The 13,703-nt window shown below is 40.5% G+C and overlaps 1 protein-coding gene across 1 annotated transcript in view; it reads right to left on the bottom strand.

Annotated features, from left to right (window-relative positions):
- The window catches only part of IL1RL2 (interleukin 1 receptor like 2), a gene marked incomplete at both ends in the record, with an annotated part of 46,398 nt that overhangs the window by 22,815 nt on the left and 9,880 nt on the right, over positions 1–13,703 (bottom strand). Inside the window, 2 exon segments of the mRNA XM_079720425.1 lie at positions 2,622–2,696; positions 6,182–6,341. Of these exon segments, the coding sequence (XP_079576551.1) occupies positions 2,622–2,696; positions 6,182–6,341 (235 nt within the window).

Genomic DNA, 13,703 nt, shown 5'->3' with positions numbered 1-13,703 from the left:
TGTCTGCAGGCTCACGGAGCAGGACGCCCCTCTCCTCATGCACCCCGAAACAATAGTGTCTTGCCTCTCTGGCAGACCCAGACTTTTTCCTGGACTCTCTCTTGTCTAGCTGTGTTGCACTAGCCCACTTCAGTCTGTGTTCACACAGCCAACCCCAGTCCTCTCCCTGGGGATCTGACCTTTGAAGCTCAAGCCTCAGCTCCCAGCCCCTGCCCACCCTGGCGGGTGAGCAGACAAGCCTCTCAGGCTGGTGAGTGCTGGTCAGCACTGATCCTCTATGCAGGAATCTCTCTGCTTTGCCCTCTGCACCCCTGTTGCTGTGCTCTCCTCTGTGGCTCCAAAGCTCCCCACCCCATCCCTGCCAGTGAGGGGGCTTCCTAGTGTGTGGAAACTCTTCCTCACTCACAGCTCCCTCCCAGACATGCAGGTCCCGTCCCTATTCTTTCGTCTCTTTTTTTTCTTTTGCCCTACCCAGGTACGTGGGGAGTTTCTTGCCTTTTGGGAGGTCTGAGGTCTTCTGCCAGCATTCAGTAGGTGTTCTGTAGGAGTTGATCCACACGTAGATGTATTTTTGATGTATTTGTGGGGAGGAAGGTGATCTCCACATCTTACGCCGCCACCATCTTGAAGGTCTCCAACATACTAGTTCTTATTCATTTCTCTTACTGTTGCTATATACACACTGGCATGGTTTTTTTTATTATTTTTTTTATTTTATTATATTTTATTTTTATTATTATTATTATTATTTACCTCCTATGCCTATGGCCTATTTGAACTCTCTTCTCTTCTGCATGTCTCCCAGGTCACATGTGTATATACCTCATGTATAGTTGTTTAGTTGCTCTTTTTTATAGAGTTAAATGGTTAGATTACGGATTTTAATGTTTTCTACACTTATTATTAATCATAATGATATTTAAAGATACATCTTGTTTAGAACTCACCATTGGTCACATTCCATGAAATTTGATATGTTCTCTATGCCATTATTTTCTAAATATTCTGTACCAATGGCTTTGGCTTAATCTAACCAAGAAAGTAAATAATTAGAAGCTAAATTTGTTGTTGCTTAATTTTTTTAATTAGTGGATTTATTTTTTGTTGGGTTTATCATTGTTTTGACTTTAGCTGTAAATTTCTAGATTACCTACATGGGGATTATACCACGTGGTCTGTATAATTTCCTCTTTTGGGTCTCTGAGTTTTTCATAGATGTTTATGAGTACTATCCATTAAATACATTATTCTTAATATATTACTAGAGTATTTTAAATCCTTATTTGACTAGCAAATTTGTCAAAGCCAGAGTATGTTAAAATCTCCCACTATAACTGAAACGATTGTACTGTCTTGTTGTATTGTCCTTGTATTTCTGAGAGTTCAGCTTTATATATTTTATTTTGATGCATGGCTATTTGACACATAAACATTTTTATTTGGGGAAGGATAATTTTTATTAGTATAAAATGATTCAATTTGTCATTTAATTTTTTGCATTGAAAGATATATTATCAGATTGAAAGATTAATATTGTGAATCTGATTTCTTTGTATTTCTATTGTATGCAAATCTTATGCATATCTTGCTTATGCACTGATTTTTAATCTTCTAGGACATGTATTTTTAGATCTGTGTATTTTGAGGAGAGCATATAATTGGATTTTAATATTTGACTCAACCTGAACATCTGCCTTTTTTTTTTAATTTTTTTATATTTTGGTTGTGTTGGCTCTTTGTTGCTGCATGCAGGCTTCCTCTAGTTGTGGCGAGTGGGGGCTACTTTTCGTTGTGGTGCATGGGCTTCTCATTGCAGTGACTTCTCTTGTTGTGGAGCATGGGCTCTAGGCAGGGGGGCTTCAGTAGTTGTACAGCGTGGGCTCAGCAGTTGTGGCTCACAGGCTCTAGAGCTCAGGCTCAGTAGATGTGGCACACGGGCTTAGTTGCCCCATGGCATGTGGGATCTTCCTGGACCAGGGCTCGAACCTGTGTCCCCTGTCTTGGCAGGAGGATTCTTAACCACTGCACCACCAGGGAAGTCCCGAGCATCTGTCTTTTAATAAAAACTTTGTTTAATTTATTTTTTCTTTAGAAGGTACTCAACACATTTTTACCTTACTAGTGATTACCTTTAAATTTTAAAAAATTATTTGAGTCCCTTTTTCTCCACTTAGATCACAAACTGAGGCAGTGTTTATTGATCCCTTCCTATGTAAAATAAGGAAAATAACATGATAACTTGCCCTACTCCTTTCATATCCTTCCTAGTGTGAGATAATATAACCCAGGACTCTTGATCAACATTACTTAATAGTAGTTTGATATTACATATCATGTCTTTCAGGAAGTATTTATCTTTGCGTGAACAGATTTACAGTAATCTTTCAGACCCATAGTGATCGCAGCCAGACCTTTCATAGCACAACCTCCCCAGCCTTTTGCTCTGTGATTTTTTTATTTTGATACCTCTCCTGATGAATTCAGGTATATCCAAAGCTGGAAACTGGATACACCTGTATGGGATTTGTCTTCATTCCTGAAATTCAAAAACATTCACAAGGATGTGTGGACCTACTGATTCCTGCCCTTAGGATTTCAGTGGCTTCAATAAGTTTACTCACCAAGTTTTACTTCAATTGAATTATTTTTTGGATAAATGATCTTAGGGATTCTTCTTCCATTTCCCACTTTTCCTGCTAAGAAATCAAACCCACATGAAATTGTATTAGAAACATTCCCAACTACTTGAATGAAATAATAACATAAAGAAAACATGGTACTGAGCAGACGTTCGATAAACATTGGTCAAGAAAAAACAAAACTCATGATGTGACAAAATATCACTCCATAAGTGCATAGTTTTCAACCAGAAATAATTGAATTGCTAAGGGGAAAATCTAAAAGCTGGGCTACTAAGAGACTTCACATCATCATTATATATTTGACATAAATATAAACTGATGAGATTGTGTAATAAATTCCCATTGCCTAGTCATTCAGTACACGTCTTAAGCAGTGGTGATAAGCAAAGCTCTGGCCTGGGTCCTAGACAGAAAGAAACAGTGACCCTAATGGTCTGTCCTCAGGTCCACTCCTCCATCCTCCAACCCTGCTATTCCATGTTCTTCGCAGACCTTCCTTATTCTTCAGCTTTTTCATCCCTCTCCCCCACTTTATAACTGCCTCCTTGTATTGACTCCCTACCCCTTTGTCTTTCTCTACACCTTCCCTCCCCCATTTGTCTACCAGTATTTAGCAATCACCCCCTGGATCCCACATTCCTCCTCTCCATTTGGGGTGAGAGGTGAAAAAGTTATAAGAGGAAGCTATAAAAATGCAAAACCATATGTCCTTTATGATGGCAATAATATTTGCACATTCTACAAACAATTCAAATTCAGTACAGTAAGTCCTCTGCTTACAAACCTTCAAGTTGTGAACTTTCAAAGATGCTAACTTGCGTTTGCGTGTCCACATAAGTCAGTTCATGTGTCTGGAGTACATTGTCACATGTGTGCATCATCTACAAGTGGTTGTGCTTTTGTGTACCTTACTGTACAGTACTGTATAAAGTAGAGTATCTTTATTTCAAGCCCAGGATGTCCAGAAACAAGTGTAAAAGCAGCGGTGATGTAGCTGGTACTTTCCTGTTCACTCGATGCCAGCCCCTGTATGCCAGCTCTTGTACTGTACAGCTGTACTTTTCAAGGTACTGTACTGTAAGATTAAAAATGTTTATTTTGTGTGTTTGTTTTTTATGTATTATTTTTGTGAAAATTATTATAAACCTATTACAGTACAGTAATATATAGCCGATTGTGTTAGTTGGGTACCTAAGTTAACTTTGTTGGACCTACAAACATGCTCTTGGGATGGAACTTGTTCTTATGTAGGGGACTTACTGTATGTCCCAAACAGAAGTCATCACCAGCCAGTTAATATACCATCTCCCACTCAATCACACACATAGAAAATCTAGATGTCATTCTAAGTAACAGCTTTCCTCCCACCCTCTTCATATGATCATCACCCGGCCAAACTAATTTTACCTCTTAGCATTTCTCAGTCTGTGCCTCTTTCTTTAGACCTAAACCCTATTTTCTACTCTCTACTCTTTCCCTAGGCACTCTCATTCACATCCACCTCTTCAATTACCGTCTAAAGTTCAATGACTTTGCGAGGTGTAACTCTAAGCTCCAGACCCATATAGGCCATGACCTACTTGACATCTCAAGTCACCAAGTACTCAGCTCACCCATGACCAAACTCATGATCTCACTTTTAAATCCAGTTTTCCTCCAGAGTTATCTTTTTTCCTTGAATAGTATCACCATCCAAAAGGCCTAGCTTCCTGGATCTTGCCACATCTCTCACCCCACATTCAATCTGACACCAAGACCTGTGGATTTTACCTCCTAGAATGCCTGGAGTTCATCCACCTGTGCCTACCTGATGTCTCACCTGCATTTCTGCACCTGCCTCCTAACTGCCATTCTTATCTATAGGGATCATTCTGTGCACAGTGGCCACAGTGAGCTCTCAGAAACATATTACACCATGCTACTCTCCTGCTCTCAACTGCTCTGGCTGCTTCCCATTGTTCTTAGGAGAAAATCCATGCTCCCCACATTGGACTGAATGTTCCTACCTAACGTTGGCCCCTGACTGCTTCTCCAACCTCTTTACCTACTGTGATCTCCCTTATTCAGCATCATCCCACCAACCTACCTACTTCCCATCCTTCAGACATACCATGGTCTGACTTGTTGTAGGGCCTTCACTTTGGCTGCCCCCTCAGTCTAGAAAAATTTCACTCGTTTCAGCAGTTAATGCTTCCTGACCATCAGCATCACTATTATTGGGAAGCTTTCCCTGACCCACTTCCTTCTCAACAGATCCTTGTCTGTTTGATATCATATTTTCCTTTCTGCTCAGACTTCAAAGTTCCATCCAAGCAGCGGTCATGGCTGTTTTCCTCACCATCATGTTCTCCCTACCCAGCACAGGACCTGACCTTGATGGGCACTCAGTAAAGGGTCACTAAATTACTGCCTGAAGAAGAATCTCCTACCACTTCCAGCAAAGTTCAGATGGTTACATCCAGATGTTGCAGCAGCCTTCTAAGTGGGCTCCAGGCCTCAAGACCCCCTTCAACTCCTGCTCAAACCATCTTAGGACTGATCTCATCCATCACAAATGCAGCCTCGTGGCTCTGCATTTACACTCATCCAAGGGCTCTTCAGTGCTTCATGGTAAAACTTGCATATAATCAGCCCCCATGACCTTTCCCCTGTTTAACTCCATGACTTCAGTTCCCACCACTCCTCTGCTCACAGTTTTTTATGCTCTAACAAAATTACTTTTAGATCCAACATAAACTATCATGGTAGACACTTCCATGCTTTGCCTTAGACACTTCTCTCTGCCCCTCCTCCCTCTTCTTTACTTCTGTAAATCCTGCTCGTCCTTCAAAATTCAGCTGAGAAGACATTTCCTCTTGAAAAGCTTCCAAGACCATTTATTTACTTGCCACCTATGCAGTTACTTCTGATTTTTTTCCTGCTCCCCTGGACACTGTCTATAACACTCTCCTTACCACATAATGTTAAGATGATCCATTTACATTTCTAGCACCACTACAACCAGGCTGAGAGCCTCTCAATACAAGAAAGAATTTTTTTAATTTTTTAATTATAGGTTTTAACAAATTTTGGCATATAACAGATTATAAATAAACATTTATTGCAATGACATAAAATACAGATTATTGGACTCAATGATCTCTTAAGGTATTCTTCATTTTGCCTTTGAAATTCCATCTTATAAAGAATTCCCTCAGAAACCAATGTAAGACTAGAGCATAAGATCATTGAGGTATTCATGTCTGCCCTTTACTGAATACCTATACTTCGCCAGGCACCCTGGGTGCTACTCCATAGACATGATCTCATTTAATTTTCATGAATAAACCAAGAATTTTAGTCTTCCTTTTTTTCAGATGAGAAAACTAAACAGCCCATGCCCTTTCGCCTCACGCTTCCTACCCTCTGATTCTAATAATGACGTGTTTGAGGGACTGCTAACCCTCAGGAAAATCAAGATCGGGAATCCCTTCTGCCCAAAGCCAACCTCTCACGCAAAGCCAAGAGGCAGTTAAGGTGATGGGTAAGAGTGTACTTACTGATGTTCACAGAAATGCTATTTAAAACAGTGTGCTGCTTCTTTGCATATGTGAGCCTGGCTTGACATGCATAGTTCCCTCCATCCTCTGTCGAGACATTCTTCACTAAAAGCTTTCTGCTCCAAGAAATAAATCGTTCTCCTTCAATCTCTTTACAGTCCTAAATTTAAAAAATATATTTTTCATTTCAAAGAGTATTTTGGGGTATCAGTTACATTCCTAGTTAGCACCATTCCATGAACCATGGGGAGACAAGAAACCTATGTGATCTCTAGACCTTAGGTAATTTACAATCTAATTGAAGACATATGTATATTTATATAAGATATATACATATCTCCCCAGAAAACTGATAAAGAATATTCTACAGGTTACAGTGAGAGCTATAAATATGAGGTCTACTGGGAGTTGAGAGGAGAGAGGCCTATGAAGGCTGGAAGGAAGACTTTATGGAGAAGGATTGGACCTAGTCCATAAAGGAGTTTGGTAGGAGGATGTGAACAGGCAGGAAGGTCCTCCACATCTCTCAATGGACCACCGTCTAATGGCACCAAGCCCCTTTGCAAGACTGCAAGCCCAGGTGAATAAGGACTGTGTTCTCTGTGTTACAGGTCCAATCACACCTTCTCCACCTATCAGGGGTTGGACTTTGCCGAGGTCCAAAATAACTCTTCACCAACCTTCTATCTGGACGCCTAAGCAATAGTCAAAGTACGTGGCAAGGTTAAGGGGAGCAGATATCACGTCACTTCTTAAGTCACCCAGGCTTCCACTGCATCAACAAGGAAACAGCCTCACACAAAACCAACTTGAAGGCTGGTTAGTCTCAGGAAGGCCTTTCTCATTGTTCTCCTCAGTTTCCACCCAGAGGGCAAGCCTGACCATTCATCTGTCCTGTCATAAGCTTACATTCTCATGTGAATCATTTTTTCCATCTCAGAGGCCCACTCCTGAACTCTTTCTCAAACCTTTTCCCGTTTCTAAAGGAAGTGCCAATCTACAAAATAACATCGGGGATAATTGAGTCCATTTATTCATTCAAATATTTTTCTTGCTCTTTGCTAGCATTGTGAGAGGCCCTGGTCATGCAGGAATAAGATGCAGTACCTCTCCTCAGAAAGCTCACAATCCTTATAATAAAGAAGACAAATATACAACCCCTAATTATATAAAGATGTAATCGCTCAAGTTTTGAGCTCTCTCCTCACTGAGTCAACCATGGTCAGAACTCACTCTCCACCATTGGAACAGTGTGAATGCATCCATCGTGGAAGGTGAAACTCAATAATGCCAAAATGAACATTTGTTTATTTATTTATCATGTGAACAATAACTTTCTAGAAGTCATATTATTTTTTCTGTAAACACCCTATAGGGGAAACCAAATTATAATCAGATAATTGCTTACTGAGTAGAATGGGAATTACTAGTGAGAGTCAGATGCTGATAATATGAGTGATGTTGCCCCCTTTAGAATAGGGACAAACAAAAAGTGTGAGTGTTTGGATTATGGAAACCTCGTTCCTGGGTGGGGTTTGTGTGGGCGCAATCTCTGGGACTCTATTTCTATGCTATGATCATGATCAGTCCCCTTTCTGAATGACTCATTCAAGACATACAAACATTTAATCATATTAAAGTTTAGCCTGGAAAGCTGAAGAGCCATTCTGTCCTTTTTCAGTAACTACAACTGTCTCTATTGTAACCCGCTGCATTATTTTAGAGTTTTAATTCTCAGAAGGCTTTGATTTTTAGTTAAAAATGAGTGGTGATATCTCACTAATAGGATTTTAATTAGTAATATTAGCAGCCAACATTTGAAAATTTTTGTCTTTCTAGCACCAAGAAGAACAATTCTAACCCAGCACGTACAATGGTTCACAGGTACAAAATAGACGAGACCATCCTGGCTAAGCTGTAGTGGTCATAGGAGAGTGATGAAGATGAAACTGGTGAGGGAGTCAGGAGCCCAATCATAGAAAACCATGAAAAGGGGAGGAGCACCTGAAGCTGTCTGTGCAAGGGACCAAAGTGTGCATATTTGCCTTTGAGCACAATCTGTCTGGTTGCTGTGTGGGAAAGGATTAAAATGGGGCAATCCTAATGACTAGGGAACAATTTAGGAAGTTATTTCCATACACTAAGGCTGAATAGAACATGAACTAAGGCAGTACACTGGGGATAACCAGAAGGGAACAAAAAACAGTGATTTTAAGCAGTTCTAATTCTCAGCCTTAGTGACAAATTTGGACTATGGAGAGGGAACAGGACTGGTATGGTCCCAGCTTAGGGATGCAAAAGTGTCCTTAGATAGGATATGGAATGCAAAGAAAATACAGAAGAATGATCAGATTTGAGGTTAAGATAAAAAAGTGGCTCTAGACATGGTGAATCTGGTGAGTTGTGTGATGGGAATGTCTACATGGAATGTATGTTAGGTTGTTGGATGAAGTATCTGGAGATGGGAGAAAGGAGAGTTGGGAGCCAGCTGTGTGCGATGGTCCTATGAGCCTTCCACCTGAATGCAATCAAAGCAAGAACTGAAGATGACCATGGCTGAAACTGGGCACCCCTAAAATCTAAGATCCAAACACAGAGAATGAGAACACAGTAATGATTACTAAGGAAAAGCCAGGGAGTGGGGAGATAAAGAATGAGTAAGTTTCAGAAGGGAGAGAAGATGAAGCTCTCAGCTCATGGGCACGTCCAGCAGTGATGGACACCACAAGAGATCAAGATCAGGATCAAGATTGGAAATGAATGTTAGATTTGGCAGCTGGGAAGCCAGTAGTAACTCAGCAACTATAGATCAAGTATGGTGGTGGGGCAGAAACCATTGTATTGAGGAGTAATTTGGAATTGAAAAAAAAAAAAGGAGACATTCCTGCTTTTCCAAATGTGGATACTTCAGAGTCTATGAACATGGATGTTCTAACACCTGAACTTTCTCCTCTGGAACACCTTCAATCTCAAGGACCACCTCTACTCCTATGAGTCTTCAATTCTCCCTGCCACAAGCCAGATTTTGTCATTATCCAGAACTACTCTGTCTCTAAATTCTTAAAAATAAAAATATACCATTCTGGGGAGGACCTTCCAGATGGTGGAGGAGTAAGACATGGAAATCACCTTCCTCCCCACAAATACATCAAAAATACATCTACATGTGGAACAACTCCTAAAGAATAGCTACTGAATGCTGGCAGAAGACCTCAGACTTCCAAAAAGGCAAGAAAATCTCCACATGCTTGGGTAGGGTAAATGAGAAAAGAAAAAACAGAGACAAAAGAATAGGGACGGGACCTGCCCCTCGAGAGGGAGCTGTGAAGGTGGAAAAGTTTCCACACACTAGGAAGCCCCTTCACTGGCAGAGATGGTGGGTGGCGGAGGGAGGAAGTTTCGGAGCCAAGGAGGAGAGTGCAGCAATAGGGGTGCAGAGGGCAAAGCGGAGAGATTCCCACATGGAGGATCGGTGCCAACCAGCACTCACCAGCCTGAGAGGCTTGTCTGCTCACCCGCCGGGGTGGGCGGGGGCTGGGAGCTGAGCCTCGGGCTTCGGAGGTCAGATCCCAGGGAGAGGACTGGGGTTGGCTGCGTGAACACAGCCTGAAGGCGGCTAGTGCACCACAGCTAGCTGGGAGGGAGGCCTGGAAAAAGTCTGGAACTGCCTATGAGGTGAGAGACCATTGCTCTGGGGTGCTTGAGGAGAGGGGATTCCTTCCCTACTGCCCACAGAAGGCAGAGCACCGCCTAAACGAGCTCCAGAGAAGGCACAAGCCACAGCTATCAGCACGGACACCAGAGACAGACATGAGACGCTAAGGCTGCTGCTGCAGCCACCAACAATCCTGTGTGCAAGCACAGGTCACTATCCACACCACCACGCCCCCCGGGAGCCTGTGTAGCCCACCACTGCCAGGGTTCCATGATCCAGGGACAACTACCCCAGGAGAATACACGCATGACTCAGGCTGTTGCAACGTTATACTGGCCTCTGCTGCTGCAGGCTCGCCCTGCATTCCAATTATAACTACCTTACCCCTCCCTCCCCACTGATCTGAGTGAGCAAGAGCTCCCTAATCAGCTGCTGCTTTAACTCCATCCTGTCTGGGTGGGAACAGATGCCTGAAGGTGACCTACACGCAAAGATGGGGCCAAGACCAAAGCTGAACCCTAGGAGCTGTGCGAACAAAGAAGAGAAAAGGAAATTTCTCTGTCTAGCCACAGGAGCAACGGATTAAATCACCACAATCAACTTGATGTTCCCTGCATCTGTGGAACACCTGAATAAACAACGAATCATCCCAAAATTGAGGGAGTGGACTTTGGGAGCAACTGTAAACTTGAGTTTTACTATCTGTGCCTGATTTGTTTCTGAATTTTATGTTTATCTTAGTTTAGTTTTTAGTCCTTGTTATCACTGGTGGATTTGTTTATTGGTTTGGTGGCTCTCTTCTTTTATTATTATTTTTTTTAATTTTAATAATTTTTTCATTTATTTATTTTTTTGTCTCACTTTTCTTCTGCGTTGTGTGGCTGACAGGGTCTTGGTGCTCCGGCCTGGTGTCAGGCCTGAGCCCCTGTGGTGGGAATCCCCACAAGGTTAATAGCTGATCTTTCAGCAGAAACTCTGCAAGCCAGAAGGGGGTGGCAGACATATTTAAAGTGATGAAAGGGAAAAGCCTACAACCGAGATTACTCTAACCAGCAAGAATCTCATTCAGACTTGATGGAGAAATTAAAACTTTTACAGACAAGCAAAAGTTAAGAGAATTCAGCACCACCAAACCAGCTTTACAACAAATGCTAAAGGAACTTCTCTAGGTGGGAAATACAAGAGAAGGGAAAGACCTACAAAAACAAACCAAGAACAATTAAGAAAATGGTAATAAGAACACACACACTAATAGTTACCTTAAGTGTAAATGGATTAAATGCTCCAAACAAAAGACATACTGTCTGAATGGATACAAAAACAAGACCCATATATATCCTCTCTACAAGAGACACACTTCAGACCTAGGGACACATACAGACTGAAAGTGAGGGGATGGAAAAAGATATTCCATGCAAATGGAAATCAAAAGAAAGCTGGAGTAGCAATTCTCATATCAGACAAAATAGACATTAAAATAAAGACTATTACAGGAGACAAATGACACTACATAATGATCAAGGGATCAATCCAAGAAGAAGATATAACAATTGTAAATATTTATGCACCCAACACAGAAGCACCTCAATACATAAGACAAATGCTAACATCCATAAAAGGGGAAGTCGACAGTAACACAAAAATAGTAGGGGACTTTAACACCTCACTTGCACCAATGGACAGATCATCCAAAATGAAAATAAATAAGGAAACACAGCTTTAAATGACACATTAAACAAGACGGACTTAATTGATATTTATAGGACATTCCATCCAAAAACAACAGAATACACTTTCTTCTCCAGTGCGCATGGAACATTCTCCAGGATAGATCATATCTTGGGTCACAAATCAAGCCTTGGTAAATTTAAGAAAATTGAAATCGTATCAAGCATCTTTTCCGACCACAATGCTATGAGACTAGATATCAATTACAGGGAAAAAAAACTGTAAAAAATACAAACACATGGAGGCTAAATAAGACACTACTAAATAACTAAGAGATCACTGAAGAAATCAAAGAGGAAATCAAAAAAATACCTAGAAACAAATGACAATGAAAACACGATGACCGAAAACCTATGGGATGCAGCAAAAGCAGTTCCAAAAGGGATGTTTATAGCAATACAATCCTACTTCAAGAAACAAGAAAAATCTCAAATAAACAACCTAACCTTACAACTAAAGCAATTAGAGAAAGAAGGACAAAAAATACCCAAGGTTAGCAGAAGGAAAGAAATCATAAAGATCAGATCAGAAGTAAATGAAAAATAAATGAAGGAAACAGTTGCAAAGATCAATAAAACTAAAATCAGGTTCTTTGAGAAGATAAACAAATTGATAAACCATTAGCCAGACTCATCAAGAAAAAAAGAGAGAAGACTCAAGTCAGTAGAATTAGAAATGAAAAAGGACAAGTAACAACTGACACTGCAGAAATACAAAGGATCAAGAAAGATTACTACAAGCAACTATATGCTAGTAAAATGGACAACCTGGAAGAAATGGACAAATTCTTAGAAAAGCACAACTTTCCAAGACTGAACCAGGAAGAAATAGAAAATATGAACAGACCAATCATAAGCACAAAATTGAAACTGTGATTAAAAATCTTCCAACAAACAAAAGCCCTGGACCAGATGGCTTCAAAGGAGAACTCTATCAAACATTTAGAGAAGAGCTAACACCTATCCTTCTCAAACTCTTCCAAAATACAGCAGAGGAAGGAACACTCCCAAACTCATTCTATGAGGCCACCATCACCCTGATACCAAAATCAGACAAAGATGTCACACACACAAAAAAGAAAACCACAGGCCACTATCACTGATGAACATAGATGCAAAAATCCTCAAGAAAATACTAGCACATTAAGAGGGTCATACACCATGATCAAGTGGGTTCTATCCCAGGAATACAAAGATTCTTCAATATAGGCAAATCAATCAATGTGATACAACATATTAACAAATTGAAGGATAAAAACCATATGATCATCTCAGTAGATGCAGGAAAAACTTTTGACAAAATTCAACACCCATTTATAATAAAAACTCTCCAGAAAGTAGGCATAGAGGGAACCTATCTCAGTATAATAAAGGCCATATATGACAAACCCACAGCCAACATTGTTCTCAATGGGGAAAAACTGAAACCATTTCCTCTAAGATCAGGAACAAGAAAAGGTTGCCCACTCTCACCACTATTATTCAACATAGTTTTGGAAGTTTTAGCCACAGCAATCAGAGAAGAAAAAGAAATAAAAGGAATCCAAATCAAATAAGAAGTACAACTGTCACTGTTTTCAGATGACATGATACTATACATAGAGAATCCTAAAGATGCTACCAGAAAACTACTAGAGCTAATCAATGAATTTGGTAAAGTTGCAGGATACAAAATTAATGCACAGAAATCTCTTGCACTCCTATACACTAATGATGAAAAATCTTAAAGAGAAATGTAGGAAACACTGCCACTTACCATTGCAACAAAAAGAATAAAATACCCAGGAATAAACCTACCTAAGGAGACAAAAGACCTGTATGCAGAAACTATAAGACACTGATGAAAGAAATTAAAGACGATACAGACAGATGGAGAGATATACCATGTTCTTGGGTTGGAAGAATCAACATTGTGAAAATGACTATACTACCCAAAGCAATCTACAGATTCAGTGCAATCCCTATCAAACTACCACTGGCATTTTTCACAGAACTGGAACAAAAAATTTCACAATTTGTATGGAAACACAGAAGACCTCGAATAGCCAAAGCAATCTTGAGAAAGAAAACGGAGCTCGAGGAATCAGGCTTCCTGACTTCAGACTACACTACAAAGCTACAGTAATCAAGACAGTATGGT

Source organism: Hyperoodon ampullatus, assembly GCF_949752795.1.
Source record: "Hyperoodon ampullatus genome assembly, chromosome: 15".
In the NCBI taxonomy this organism is placed as follows: Eukaryota; Metazoa; Chordata; class Mammalia; order Artiodactyla; family Ziphiidae; genus Hyperoodon; species Hyperoodon ampullatus.
This window is presented reverse-complemented; position numbering and strand designations above follow the sequence as displayed.